This window comes from Bacillus rossius, chromosome 1, assembly GCF_032445375.1.
Source record: "Bacillus rossius redtenbacheri isolate Brsri chromosome 1, Brsri_v3, whole genome shotgun sequence".
NCBI classification, from domain to species: Eukaryota; Metazoa; Arthropoda; class Insecta; order Phasmatodea; family Bacillidae; genus Bacillus; species Bacillus rossius.
The window spans coordinates 93,269,882-93,286,205 of NC_086330.1; the positions used below are offsets into that span (position 1 = coordinate 93,269,882).

Genomic DNA, 16,324 nt, shown 5'->3' on the forward strand with positions numbered 1-16,324 from the left:
GAACCTATTATTACCATCCACATGCTTTAAATGTTATATTACTTGGACATATGTGTCCATATTTTTCGTAACACTCTCAAGCATTTAAATACATAAAATTAATCTAAACATTTTATTCAAATTTTTATAAATTAAGAATGACTCAGTAACTGAATAATAAAAAATACATTTAAGCTAAGGGGTTTTGCTGGAAACGTGATTTTTGTTATTATTAAATCTCCTGAAAAGTAACAAAATTCTAAAATTAGTAATTTTGATTTCCTCTTTTTGTATTTTCTAATTGAACACCTCAAATTTGATTTTTCCTGGTGGCAGGGATTCTTCCCTTCCACTCCTACTATTTCCCTCCTACATCAACTGAAGTTTCCTATGTAAGTCCTTCGCACCTCTCACTTCCTAATACTGTTTTCTCGAGTCCATTCCACTCCTGCCCCAACCTCGCCAGTTTTTTGTGTGACCAACAGCTTTCCACCAACAATCAGTGAACAAAAATGACTCAAGGAACTTTTATCATGTGGGGACTATATTTGTTATTGGCAGCTACTAGGGGGAATTAAAGGTTCTTGATTATTCTGCCTATCCTCACCAGGCTGTTCACTGCCATTCATACTGTTTTTTTCCACTCATAGACCCTTCTTCCTGTACCCACCTCTGGGTAATCTATCTCCCAGCTTCTCCCAACCCCCCTCCCCCTCAATCACCTTGAACAGTCTCACCAGCCTGTCTACCTGCCTTCTTCACAATAGTTTTTCCCATCACTTATGGTCTTGTGTATCCCCTACTTCCCTTTCCTTCTCCCCCACATACTCATTACCCATCCTGCTGCCTAGCACTGTACCTTCTCCAGCTCTTTCATTTTCATTATCAGAAATGGGTCCCAAATTACTGCAGCATGCTCCAACATTGGTCTCTTACCAACATGGAGGGTAAGCCTTTTTCTTTACCCTTCGTCATGTTCCCTTCAAAGTTCTCCCAAGAATCATTGCCCTCCTCCCCTTTTTTTTTACCACCCACTTGACCGGTTTCCCCCATTTCAGGTCACTTTGCAGTCACCCCCAAGTACTTATATTCCTCTGCCTCCTGAACTCCTGCCCCTTCCAGCAATAGATGTCCTTTACTACCTTCCGTCTGCTTTTAAACCTTCCAGCATTGCTATATTTTAAGTAGTTTACTAGTAGTTTACGGTTTCAATCAAAAAGTTAGTTTAGCTACATTAAAAATACTTTTAAAGTCAGTGGTAGGTTAGATTAGCTTCATTTTTAATAGGCTACATACTGAAAATGGTGTTAATTATTGGCTTGGTTAGCTACTTTTAAAATAATAAAAATGAGTGAGAATAGTGTAGGGTTATTAATTTTATGTTAATTTGTAATGCTTTTACCTACCCATAGAAAATAACCTCTTTTTCTTTTCGGGAAGGATAATTCATAACTGAGTTTTGTTTTCTAAGGGAACATAAATTAGAAAGCACTAGTTAAGTGTTTTGTTAACTGCTGGAATTATCTCATCAACTTTTAGCAACCCAGGTTACAGCCCTTCTCACATTGTAAATGACGTTATGAAAGATTTATTATGATTTTATAATCAAAAGTAATACTTGGTTATGTTTTCTACCATTATATTATAACAGCTGTTTACCCTTTTGAGAAGCATTTCTGCATGTGCAACATTTTTTTGATCATAATTTACATTTATTTAATGTTTTTGATATATATATAATGGTTGGTTTACTTTATTATGAAAAGGTAATTTGAAGATTGTTTTACTTAAGTTTGCTTATTCATTTAATTTTTTATGTGTTTTCATGTTTTGAAATTTTTTGTATGTTTTTTGTATTAGAATGAGATGATACAACTACTCGTGACAAGGAAGTCAGGATAGAAAAAGACAGAGACAGTCATGTGATACTATAAGCGTGGGAAAGACTCTCTGGATTTGGTTGAAATGCTGTTGCCATGCACCAGTATTGACTGATTTGTCTGTTTGTAATGTTGTGTCATTGTTCGAAACAGTAAGCTGTGCTGTTGATTGGTTGTTGATGGTGTCATGAGACCACTTCCTTCCAGTGTGGCAATACTAGATTGGAGCCTATCAGTAAATTCGTAGCCACACTGAGAGGACAATGGCCTCTCGCCCATTTGTACCGTGCATTGCAAGTGACCACGGGAGTTAACTAAATGAACTGTAAGTAAATACTGTGCCCAAGTGATGAACCGATTTTGTTTTGAGAATTTCTACAGTGAGTTTTTGAGCTATTGATGTAAATATGACGCCTGTGTTCACAGTTCGGTAAATAGATAAATGAATCGACAAACTTTAATCATAGTTTCTTTTATTTATGCAAGGCAAACAAAATTCTTTAAAACTAAAATGGTTCTTGCCACCCAGCAAAATTCTTCAAGTGTTCTTCAAGTAGATCAAAGCTTGCCGGTGAGGTCGTGATTGTTACAGACTAGCAATGATAGTAACTAGAAATACTCTCTGCAAGATTACACCAAGCAAATCTTAAACTGTAAAAAGTCTTAGATTAGATAGCTTTGGTTTAAGAAACATAGCAATTTATCAACACCCTATTCTACATTTGTATGATTAGGTGTAGGCTAATCTATTTGTTTATAGTGATATTTACCACATATTCTCAGACAGCACTAGGCACACTTCATACATAGGTACCCTATAAGGTAAAACCTTATTAGAAATACTCATTAATTTGTTTTATATTTTCGATGGTAATTATTACTCTTTGACTTTATGCTATGCCTTTGATTATTTCATTAGCGCTGAGAAACTTTTGTAATTCATGGGCAGTTCACAGCAATATAATTGAAAACATTTTATTTTCGCTTGTGCTATGGAAATAAGTTGGAGAGTTACATTTTTTGTTCGTACATAGTTACGATTAAAAACATTCTAGAAAGGAAATCTTGGAATTATTCTGAGGTGACAGACATGAAATTCATAGTCTTGTGTAATTTTGGTTGTTTTACACCGCTAATTGATTGAAATGATTCGCTGATATGAGTTAAATAGCAAGCTGAACTCATGGTGTTATAGTTGTGCGGATATTTTTTTAATATCGCACCCTTTCAAGACGTCTCAACATGGACTTTACTTTCGTCCCAGTAAGTAGCTGGAGGAAGTTGATATAAACTGTATATTGTTCGTACGCACCTATATTTCTACGAAATATGCAACATTTAAAAGTTATTGTACGTTGGAGTGCTAATATTCCATGAAGTATGTTATAAGTGCAAAGTTAAATGAAGAGGCGCTATTTGTTTGAACTGATATGTGTTAAGTGTATGAAATTGGTGGAAGTACAATTTTTTAATGCCTAGCTATAAGAAGAGGCGCTCTTATTCGTCTGGGAATAGAATACGTCGCAAATGTTCCTGATTGCATGAGCCTGATCTACGCCCGAACCAAGACACGAACGATCGGCATCCCGAGAACTGTCGAAGACCAAAAATACGTTGGAATATATTGAAGTTTCCCTACGGAGGTGTTTAGATTGCCTCTGTATCTCATATTGCAAGAATTATTTGATGGGCAGCATTTTTTGTTTCAAGGGTTTTTATGTTCTTACAATTTTCAACTCAAGGTATTGTGACTTAGGATTTAAGTAAGAGTTCCATGTGTAGTACTTAGTTTAGTAGTTTTAGTGTTGGTACCTAAGGCATTCAAGATATATGTAGCAGCATAACTGAGCATGCTAACAAGACTGAAATCACATTTTTTTTGCCTGCACTCATTAACCTTACAGACCATTGTTAAAGATAATTTTTGCTTTGTCCTACGAAACACTCAGTGGTTCCTGTGGAATTTTAATAGAATCTCTTATTTATGATGTTATCTGCCAGAGCTAGAACCGAGTGCAACCAAGTTGGCTATAAAGTTTAGAGTCATTTGTTTTGTTCTAGTTTACTTATATTTTAATTGTATTTAACGTAGAGTCATACATGAGACTGCGAAGCAGTACTCAAACATACATTTAGAATGCGCTCAGTTATGAGTTCTGTTTGTTTAATGTGTTACTGGTTCGTAAAGAAGTTGAGACCAACATAATTGCTGTAGCTACTACGATTCTGTTCCGGAAGTTATCACGTTGTAGTGTTTTGTTTTGGTTTTTCAACAAAATACATTTAACTTCAATTCAAGTAATTTATTATTTACGTAACCTCAGAATAGACAGATACTCGATCAGGTGTTCAGAATTAACTTTAACTATATGGCTCCCAAACTATAATTATTTACATGAGTATATTTTATTTACCCATAATGCAGGTGTTTCTTAGTGAAGAGCAGAGTCTATTAGGGAATGGTGTATAAATCTCAACACTTGCTCACTCGCCTACACATACAAGGTTGGGGTTATACACTACACACACACACAATGCATTCTTCACCACCCCATAGAACCCCTCAGGAGTAGGAGTTCACAACACTTAAATTGCGGTCCAGATAATCTGAAAGCGGTAATTCAAAAGTTTGCTTAATCCGAAACCGAAAGTAACGACTCTGTAGCTGTCTATGCGAAAGGGCACCAACACCAAAAATAGACTTGACAGGTGGCATCTTTCCAACTGTCTAGCTCTGTGACCTGTCATTAAAACTACTTGCTCTACTGTACTAGGCAGCGTTCTGCTCTTATATCACCCGTTTCATCCTGATATTTAGTTATTTTTACTTGCAATAAGCATTCAAATGGCCATAGAACAAATTACATATTAAATATAAATACTTGTCACTTATTATTAAAATACATAATTCAGTTTTGACAGTTCCACATTTGGAAAGTAAGAGTAGAGTGTTCCTAGAGTCCCTCCACTTAGGATCTAGAGTATTGTTGCTGAAGTCAAAACAAAATATTTACGAACTTCATTTCTCTTTTCATTCTTTTTTAAAAAATAATTTTTTTCCTATGCTTGTAATTTTTTTTATACTAATAAAGATTAATTACACCTAATGAATCCAATTTGCCACAACACCATTCATAGTTGTGAGTCACTTTAACTACTTAACATGTTAACCCGATTTAACTCGGGTTATATAAAGTGGTAATTTTATGCTAACCCAAGTATACTCGTGATACAATTCACTTTGCTGTCCTTCGTTATGTATCCCAAATATTTCCGTTGTGTTTCTTCGCTCTTGTAGTTTACTTTTTTCCGTGTAGATTGCGGCACATATCGACTATCTGTGTACACTTCAAGCTTTGTAACGAGATGGCAGCTCTGTGCGCTTGCCGACAAGCAAGATGATAAGCGTGTTCATGAAACGTTCGTAACTTACACCTGTTTGTTTACAAATATTGAGTTTATTATTTCCTTGACAGGGTGCAGTATCTATTTAGATTTCATTACCTTACCGTGCACAGTGCAGTGATCAGAGACAATAGCAATGGTACTGTTTTTTCGCGAGTTTTGCGACATTTAAGTAGACAATTTCTTTAATTTTCGTATGCGTATTTCATAAATAATTGTATGAATATATAAACTGAATATTTTATTTTAATTTTAAATGAGTTTTGTCATGGATATTGCCATACATTTTGCGATGTTTTCTTTTGTATTCGGGTACGAATGTACTTTATTCGTGTACTTTATTTTGGTATTATAGATAGTACTATTATACATTTGGGACATTTTTATGGTTTTTTTTCCAGACTGTGTGTGACAAATAATGTGTAGGCCTACTTATGTAAACTTTGTTTCATGTATATTATTAATTGTATTGTTCTTATTTAATATTTTGGCCATTTATTACTGGCATATGTAATTTTGGAATACATATAATTTTTTTTTACTCTTCATTAGTGTATATTGTATAAACTTTTTGCATCAACATTTTGTAAGGATTTTTTCCTACAAATAATATGTTATTACTTAATGCAAACGTAATTAATTACTCGAAATAAAATCGATTCACAAAATATGACAAAATATTAAATGATTTGCATTTCCGCTGCAAGAATAACATATTTTTACGCCGACATAGTGACTGACCGAGTTAACTCGGGATAAATCTGTGGTAAAACAAAACAAACAAACAAATTTAAAAAAAATGCCAACTGTTGTTTGTTACATTTCTAAAGTACTTTTCTATTTAGTAATAAAAAATGATTTTTTCGGAACAGCTTTTGAAAATGTTATTGGAATGTTAAGTGGTTAAAAATTCCTATTCAGAACAAACTATTAATTGATACAGTTTGCCTAATGCATTTAAAAATAATTTTAGTATCTCATCTTAATTGAAATTCTTTAAAATTATTTCACTTTCTTTGTTCTCTGTGGTATTTCAGCACATTTATCTTGCATCTAATTTTTTTCTAATCAATTTGAAAATTTGCAATTAACAATTTTTTTTTCAAAGTAGCTTAATTGTAAGTGTGCAGTTGTTTATATACTTACCACCATTTCATGTGATATCCTTTAAATTAAGATGTGAGATTTAAGTGGATGTTTCTTTCATTTTAGGTGATCTTTATTATTTTTCTTATTTCAAATTGATTGTTAGAACTTAACTCTTTTGGAGCAGTTTTTAAGTATTGATGTTTTATATGCCAGTAAGGTTCAAAGCAGTCATCAGTAACATTGGTGAACATACCTTTGAAACTTTTCTTTAAGTACATGTTTTTGAATTTTATTATTTTAGTCATGCCTTTATTATGCTCAACAAAATGTTTAAACCAACTGCATTATTTTTGCCAGCTTTGTTTGAACATATACACCCAGCAGTGTGACAAAATGGTACAAAAATTTAATCTCTTAAAATATCTTACAGTATAATTATAGCGAGTAGACACACAAGCAGTTTGGTGCACGACTGAGGCTGTAAATACGGTGATGTGACACTGGTCACATTCACGTAACAGAGTTTTTTTTTTGTGATCCAATTCCAGCATTATTATTTGCTTTTTTGTAATACTACAGTATTATCAGACTAACTGAAACTGTTTGTTTATTATTTTACGTTCGAGGTTTATTCCGCTTCCCGGATTTTCGGCAGTGTTTTGTTTTGATTCTCACATGGCGGCATGCGCAGCTCTTTCTGCGTCGTCATGACGACGGCTAATGTAGATAAATTGCACGGCTCTGGAACAGCTTCGGCGGGCCTAAGCTTGTTTTAAAGTGACGTTTAATTGGCCTACTTGAAAAGGACGCGTACGTGTCACGGCCGTGATTGGCCGGTTTTAATTAACAATACTTTTTAATCAAGAGAGAAGAAAAAGAGTGAAAAATGACGCCATTCAGTGTATAGTGGAGTTAATTCCCTCTGGGAATATTAATATATGGCGAGTTTAATTTCTGTGTTCGCATCGTGAGAAGTACGTCTTCTACAAGAGAAATTGGCTGAGCAGACCTGACATTGAATGCAGATCTCAGGCATTTATTTTCCGTGAGTTACGGCGGATTTAGTGACGGTAATTAATCGTCCAACTATCAGGTATGGCCGGCGTTGTGGTTGTGTAGTGACACCAACGCGATTTTACCGCTAATATTAATAAACATTGTTCGGACCAGTATTAATCTCCTAATAAACTATATAAACAGTGACTTCGGCTGAGATCAGTAAATTAAACACAAATTACTTCAAAATAGCTACACACAGGTTCAGTGGTCCTGCAGCTAGGAATCTCGTGCGTGAGCAAACCGGAGCAACCCCAAAACTGTTACGTTTCGAACACTTAAAGGAATCAAATACGTTTTATTGTTTTAGTATATTTATTCATTTTTGTTTAACATTCAGACTTTCTGCAAGAAACACCATAGACTGGACTATCTTAGCTACCTATATCATATTTGTTTTTGTGTAAATATAACTCGATGTTTTTCATACTGAAATGATTAATTTAATAAAATAAGTATTATAATTTGTGTTAAAGAATCTTAATTTTTTTTTTATTTCACATGTTATACTCCTCTGGCACCCAAAATTAGTTCCTTCATTGAGAGTTCGTACGTATTAAAAGAAAATTTTTATTTATTCGAAGACACGTTTGTGTACATTTTATAATCTCTTCACTCACTTTCATGTATAATTTCAACCCATGGCTCCTTTATGTTCAATTGTTCCACCAGAGATTTATCTGCTAAAAGTTAGCATATGTTACCGACTGTACAAAGTTAGAAAATGGATTGTGGTTTGTGAAGTTTAAGCATTTAGAAAGTATTTTGTGGTAACCTTGAGCATTCAAATAGTAATGGTAAGAGGTAAATTTAAGATTTGCTTGGTAATAACTGACGCCAACCTCTAGGCGCACCCATCAGTAAATATTTATGCATGCAATAAAACATATTTAAAAGTAACAAAAAAAATATTATGTATTTAAACTTGTTATAAGTTTTTTCAAAAGGTCTTCATTCTAATTTAAATTTTATAACCTTGAATTCTAGAATCTTTTTAGGTGTAAATTATATTTATAGCTCACATAACAAGCTTAACTGTGTGTTATCAAATTGTATGTTTCTGAAATTATTGTCTCATGCATGCAGCTACACATTCAGCTATATGCATGAGATTTGTTGTACAAAATGCTGGTAGACACCAAATATTTCTGACGTGAAAACAAGTTTCTTTGTTTCTGTAATAAATGAATACCACTCTGTAATCCGCAACTTGAGGTACAAATACCACTCCGTAATCCCGCAACTGGAGTTATAATTCAGTAAAAAATATGGAAAATACGTAACACTTGGCAGCACTGCAATAATATGGTAATTGTATTAGTTCAGGTCACGTAGTAAAAAACTTTATGAATTTTAATGTGATAATTGTTCTGATGGCTGTTATGGTTAGAGTATGCTATAGTATTATTAGGGACATGTTTTCAACATTTATTCATCATTAATGTGGGCTCAGTTATCATGTGAGTACTGAAGCTTAATTAAAATTTCCACTATATTCTTTTTTTGATAAGTAAGAATTTGATATCTTGCACAAGTAACCAGGGAGAGGTTGTTCCAGAGGATATCCGCAACGAGTTGAAGGACGGGGGGCAGGATGGGCCAAACTCTTCGTCTGCCCTTCCGCTGCCCAAAAATGACGAGGCAAACATCATCAATGCTGAGAAGTACTTCCTGCCGTTTGAGCTGGCATGCCAGAGTAAGGCGTCTCGCATCGTCGTGATTGCGCTCGACTGCCTTCAGGTGAGGTGGTGTAAGGTCTGTGGGTATCGTGAGCAAAGTTTAAGTCTGGGGCTTTTATTTTCTTAGCATTTGTGTTTGTGCCTTCTTACATTCCCAAAATACAGTTTGAAAGTTTGACTTTGTAAAAAAAAATTTCACAGATGCTTTTAAAAATTTTTGTTTTGTGTACTCTTTTATTGTTTAGCCTGTTTCACATGAATACACCATTATAAGAGGGACCATTTAACATTATCATGGCCTTACTAACTTGTTTTCTTGAGTCATATATATCTTTAAAATTGTTAACCATTGAATTATCATTGCATCAATTTGGACTTATAGAAAAAGAAAACATTGAAAATCTGACATAGTATCAAAGCTACTTGAAGTGTTTCAGTTTGTACTATGTGGAAGAGGCTGTGTCTTTTAACTTCTGCTTCGTATTCATTTGGTGTGTGTGCTGTAATCCTGTAATGACGTATGCTGCCCCATTTAACAACTCTTCGGAGAGTGTTTGTTGACATACCAGTTGGTTTGTGTCCCATTCTGTAGAAGTTGATAGCGTACGGCCACCTGACGGGCAACATCCCAGACTCGACCACTCCGGGGAAGTTCCTCATCGACAGGATCGTGGAGACTATCTGCGGCTGCTTCAGCGGGCCACAGACTGATGAGGGGGTGCAGCTGCAGATTATCAAGGTAGCAGTCGTAGCGCCATCCATAGTTCTTCCTCACAACTGCTTAACTCTGTTACTGGTGCTGTCTGGTCTCAGTAGCTTCCTCAAGCCCTTTCTCAAGAGAGAGTGTTGACTCGGTCACTTCACCAGTCGGGGCAAAATTAATGTTTTGATTGTGTGTTCACACACTTACATTTATGTTTTTGCATAATTTTTTCTGCTTTATTGGAATATGTAGTAAAGAAAATTGTCATTTTCTTACCGAGAGAGTGGCAGAACTCTGTATTATTTCACTCATTATATTTCTGCTACATAATAAAAATATGAATATCACTAGTAGTGTTGGGTCAATTCAGATCCTGGAATTGACTGATTCCGATTCCAATGGTATCAAAGGATTGAGTTCAACGATTTTGGAATCAATGCTGTTAGAGTGGAGAAATATTCTCGCAACTTTAAATTATTATTTAATTATTTTTCTTTCTTGTTAAAGCTCATGCAGAAGTAATACCATGGTATATTACGGATGTGTAATAGTCTTTGGAGTATCTTTTCTCTATGAAAACTGTATAAACATGCTTGTTATATTGAAATTTACTGGACCTATACAATATTTTTTGTTAAATTTCACTTTTATTATTTCACTTAAAAACAACTGACTGTGAGTGGGAGCAACTAAAAAAAGAATATTCAATTTGGAAGATTTGAATCACATTCAAACTTCAGGTGAACAAGAAGTTTGGCTTATTTGATAGAGACTTCAAATAGTTCTACATATAGTTTGTACAAGAATTATAAAGAAAGAGCACCAACATTAATTTTGCGAAGGTCTGTTAAAGAACCATTGTTATTGGTAGCACAAACTTTTAAGTGAATTATTAGTCGATAATGAGTTAATATAACTACAGTAGAATCCCGCCGATGCGACCCCCCTCTGATGTGTCCATTCCGTTTATACGACCTTTTTTTTGAGGAACCGTGAAAAATTTGAGCAGAGAAAGTCGAAAATTTGAGTAAAATCAGCTGAAAAACAAGTCTGTTACACTTTGTTGTGCGCATCTTGGCGAACGCTGTACTGTAAGCAGGCAGGTATACAAAAGACGGCTAAAAATAGATACCACCCCTCCAGACTGCCCACGCTACCAAATACCGGTAAACTGCGCCCGTCACCTGATAGCATCTACGCACGCGTCTATTGCCGTCCCGGTCCCGTGCCGACGTATTAGGTGCTTCAAGTGTGCGTGAGAGATAAGATAAAGAAGGTGAAGAGGGCGAGACCTGCCAGCCAATATATTTGGGGGAGGGGGAGACAGATAAAAGAGAGCGAGCCCTGCAGCAAGCGGAAGTGGTGAAGGTTGACATTTACCGTCACACTCTCGCTAGCTAACGATGCTGCTGGTCGCAAGCCCCCCTTTTCCCTTTTCACTTTCTTTCTCTCTCTTTCTTTCTCTCTCTCTCTCTCTCTCTCTCTCTCTCTCTCTCACACACACACACACACACACACACACACGCGCACACGCGCACACCCTATTTCACGCATTCCTGCACGTCAGCCGGACGGACCAGAGCGATAAGCGCCGCCAGACCACCCGTTGTGTCACGGGATGCAACTTTTCAAACGCCACACTAATACAGCCAGCAAGAGACATAATAAACCTTTAATAAAAAGTTATCATTTCAATACTAAATCGTCTGATTTTTCTATACAAAGACGGCGAATATGGACACGCTGCACTGTGTTAAATTTTTTTTTTCTCGGCAATGGGTGCTCCAATATTGCTTTCTAGGGTATCGTTTTTTTCGGGAGACATCATGCTATTTAAATACTGTAATATGAATTTAAAAAGTTGTCTTTTTTACACCATAGACTATTTGAATATGAAATCTATGCGAACAAAGGCGATTTTTTAAGGTTTTTTTTTTTTTTTGGGTTGGGGAGGAGGGGATTGGCCCGAATTCTCTATTGAGACCCTTCCGTTTATAAGTCCGTTTTTCCGGGAACCGTGAGGGGTCGCATCAGCGGGATTCTACTGTATTTATTTCTAATCAAATTTGTAATTAAATTACAGGTTTTTCGTATCCAAATAAACAAATCAGGAATAGTTTGAGAAGTCTTAAAGTAATATTGTAAAGAGTATAGAAACTGATGGAATTGGAATCAAAATCAATGAATGGAATCCCACACGTGAGAAACGGAACTGAAATCGGAATCTGCATATTTTTGGGATTCACCCTAAATTAATCACATGTATTAAAAATTTTTAAATTACCAATCGGATATTGTATGTGCTGAGGAATCAGGAGTTGTGTAAGTGTCATGGTGAAAACAAGGAAGAAGAGAGTGAGCGTGTGGTGTCGTTGTGGGTGGCAGGCGCTCCTGACCGTGGTCACGAGCCAGCATGTGGAGGTGCACGAGGGCACCGTGCTGCTTGCGGTGCGCACCTGCTACAACATCTACCTGGCCAGCAAGAACCTCATCAACCAGACCACCGCACGCGCCACGCTCACCCAGATGCTCAACGTCATCTTCACACGTATGGAGTGCCAGGCCGTGAGTCTCACCTTACGCTAGCCGCCGTACCGCTGCCCCTCTGCAACACACAAATTCTTGCTTTATTGCAATTGCACCATCTTTCCAAAACATTTCACATATTCGACTGTCTGTGACAGTGTATTTTCTTTCCGTTGCACAATTTCACAGTTCATAAGTTTTTTTTTTTTTTCCCCCAGCTACCATAGATGATCACAACCGCATATCTTTGGTAATCATTACGATGTCTTTCTAAAAAAAAAAACATTCATTTTCAAACTATGTGCAAGATATCTGTCTTTCTTTCCACAACAGCAGGTTAACCAACTCAGAGGTTCACAGAACTTGTGCTATGCAGCAGTTAGAATATGCCAAGCTTTTTCAACACAAATTTTAAGGAAAATTGTGCTCGGATTATTCTTGCAGGGTGGCGAGCGACCGGGAAAACCTGGAAAACTGGGAAAGGTCAGGAAATTTTTGTGATTTTTGTGATGCCGGGAAAAGTCAGGGAATAATATTAAAAAAACGTAAATCCATAACTTACTAAACAGACATTTCTACATTTCTGCAGTGGTGTAGTAAGACGTACCAATTTCTTGGTATACATACCAGTTTTATGTTCCATATTTATTTTTACCAAGATAATTTTGTTGTGTAAAGGTGCCACGGCGTACCAGTGTTTCGTCCCAAATAAATGGTTTTTCTGGCACGTACTACAATTTACTTCGAAACATCACGTTGCATCTAATGTAGAGCTGGGAAGCAAGAGATTGGCCATACTTCTTACTGTGCTGACTGACAATAAATGGGTGGACATATCTGTGGCAGACAAAGCTTTGCATGAGTATAAGAAAGAGCACATGCTCGCAGCCAAATGTTCAGGATAGCTTACAAAAATATTCACAGAAATCTCTACGTGTTGACCATTTCTGGAGAAACCTTTTTAAAGAATGCACCGAGACTGACAATGTTGCACAAGTGATGAAACTTGTAATGATCATCTTGCATGGCAATGCAAACCTTGAAAGAGGATTCTCTATAAACTCTGAGAGTTTGTTGCCAAACATGAAAGAAGAAAGTTTAGTGGCCAGAAGGTGTGTGTATGATGCAGTAACTTGTTCAGGTGGTATAGAAAAACTTAACATTAGCAAAAAACTTATTCACTCTGTTCGTAATGCATATTCAAGATTCAGAGAAGCAATTGCATTGAGAAAGGAGGAGGAAGCAGGAAAGAAAGAAGAAGCAGCTAGGAAAAGAAAATCTGAAATGATCATAAAACAGTTTAAAGAGAAAAAGTCCAAAATCATTGAAGTTGCACACAGGCAGTCGCAACTGATTGATGAAGAAATTAAAACAATGAAGTGATTAATAGGTATTACTGTGGCAATCAAAACTTTTAAAATTCAGAAATTTTAAGTTATTTATAGTGAAAAAATTTTATTCTGTGGATTTGTGACACTTTGAAAACTGCATTGAACAAGTGAACAATGGATTGTTACCAGTGAAAATTTTTGTGTTAAAGGCTTAAGACTTTGCTATTTAAATAATCAAGATATCATGATATGAGTGTGCAACATGAAGCTGTTGGTAGGTAAGCAGTGTTCATATTTACATAAAAAGGTTGTAGAGATTGTAACCTTGTAATTTTTTTGCTTTTCTGTATAGTCAGGGAAAAGCAGTAGTTTACCTGGAAAAGTCAGGGAAATTTTTGTAGAGGGGTTTGCTAGCCACCCTGTCTTATATATAATGTATTTTGTATAAATTTTTTACGTGACCATCATTGAATATTAAAACATTGGTTTAATATTTATAAAGGTTCTCGAAATAATGGAGAAAAAAAATGGCATAGTATTGTGTTCTACCAATTTCAGCAATTCAGTGATCAAAAAAAATTGGGAAATGCTGCTTCACACGTTCCACCGTGACCTAGTAGAGGCTCCCATCAGTGACCAGTACTTACTAAGCTTTCCCAGAGGGTTTGGTTTTTTGTGTTTGTGTAATGAATTTTATGTGCAATACTGTTGAAAGAACTTTTTATTTTATTTTTAAGATTATACTTTCTGGTAGTTTTCCCACAGGCAACAGGTATTGACAACAGTGGTTTTGACAGTGTGTGTTGCCTCCGCACCCTTATAATTGTTACAAAAGTTTCTCTGTCTGCCTCTGCCTAGGCAGACCTATCGTAAGAAATTTTAGTTTTCAGTCTTTTCCTGACTGGAATCAATATGTTTTTTTTAGACTCTGATACTGAATATATTTTTATAAATTTTGTGTGTGTGTAAGTGTGTGTGTGTATATATAACAAATATCACATAATTTAAAAATATAAGTGGGACATGATTTAGATGTGGGAATGAGTTCTCACTTGGCTGTTGTATAGTGTGAGTATGATGAAGGGGGGGATGGAGGATTCCCCCCTCCAAACAAATAAAACCTTAATAAATTCCCCCCCTCCCCCCCAAACAAAAAAAAAACTATTATTTCCACTAAAATGGAAAGTTATAAAGCAAACAACAGGCAGATAGGTTTTATATCCCTCTCTCCTCCTGAAATGTAATTCTGCGCCACTCCTGGGTGTGATGTGTAACCATGGTGTGGCCTTGCGCCGTGCAGGTGGAGGCGGAGACGCAGGCAGCCATGGATGCCACAGAGGAGGAGGGCGGCACGGACCAGTTCCAGGGCCAGCACTTGGACGCTGAGGAGCACCACAACGACGAGAAGCTAAGCGGGGAGGTGCCGGATCCCAGCAATGCTGAGATGGTGCGCGGGATGCTCAACAGCATTGTCGATGTGGTGGTCTCAGGTACGGCGCGTCTCCTCAGTCCGTCGCAGTTAGAATCAGCTTTCCGACAATAATTCTATTCAATTCAGAGAATAAAAGCACTAAAAAAAAGGTACCTATTTTTTTTAATGACAAGCTTTGGTCTGGATGCTGTACATCTTACTGCAGTACATCATGTGTTGAGTATTCTGGCATTTTAAAATGGCCTTATGTATTTATTTTTGTAATTTAATTCAGTAATTACAATCATTGGCATTTTTGGTAGTCCAACATAGCATGGCTGGATTCTTGTGGACAAAATTACACTTTTAGATGAAATCACAAATAATGTAGTACAATTAAACCTCATTAATAAAAACCTGAAGGGACCATCATTTAATCACTTTGCAATAATTAGGTTTATCAACCATGCTATTACAAAATTTAATCACAATTTTTTATAGTTTCTAAACCATATTAAAATTAAAATATTTTTTCAATTAGTAAATGCATAATACACCTAAAACAATAGAATACATGCCAAGGAAACTTGCACACAATTTTATACAGCACCAAATGTACTTTTTTTTACACGTGTCCAGGGTGGCCACTCGACCTGGAAAACCTGGAAACCTGGAAATGTCAGGGAATTTTGTAGCTACAGGGAAAAATCAGGGAAAGTCAGGGAATTTCATCAAAAATCTGGAAATTTTTCGTTGAAACAGGATTTTTTAAAAATATTACTAGTAAAATAGAAAATGAAAGGTAGGATTTATGTTGAATTTGTGTTTTCGAGACCTCGTGTTGTCTTGTAACATTTTGCGGCTTTCATACATTAAGTTGGTGCACCTGTCTCGCTATTATTTTATGGTTTGTAAATCCGTTATTCCGTTCTGTTGTTTGCATGATTATTAGGCCTTGCATATAACCATCTGCGCGGCTTGTTACAGTTAAATGGATAGTTTTTGTTGTAAAACTTTCTTGTGGCATGTTTTTTTTAACATTGTGAATAAAACAAGTTAGTGTATGTGTTAAATAATAAAGAGTCAAGTTGAAGAATTTGTTTGTGTTGTGTGATATGCTACAAAAAATGCAAGTACCAGCAGCTTGAATAGGTATGTACCTAAGCCTGAATATATCTCAATTTTTGCTTTAAATTTTAATTAATATTGGAATTTTAACTAGGCCTACACTGTGCATTTGTTTCTCTTTTTAATTTTCTTTGTTA

General features: G+C 36.0%; 1 protein-coding gene across 2 annotated transcripts in view; it reads left to right on the top strand.

Annotated features, from left to right (window-relative positions):
• LOC134540202 (brefeldin A-inhibited guanine nucleotide-exchange protein 1) overlaps positions 1–16,324 on the top strand; it is a 289,907-nt gene that overhangs the window by 476 nt on the left and 273,107 nt on the right. For both annotated transcript variants that reach the window (XM_063382784.1, XM_063382793.1), the window contains exons 2-5: positions 8,968–9,149; positions 9,681–9,827; positions 12,177–12,356; positions 14,949–15,138. In XM_063382784.1, the coding sequence (XP_063238854.1) occupies positions 8,968–9,149; positions 9,681–9,827; positions 12,177–12,356; positions 14,949–15,138 (699 nt within the window). The remainder of the gene's footprint in view (positions 1–8,967; positions 9,150–9,680; positions 9,828–12,176; positions 12,357–14,948; positions 15,139–16,324) is intronic.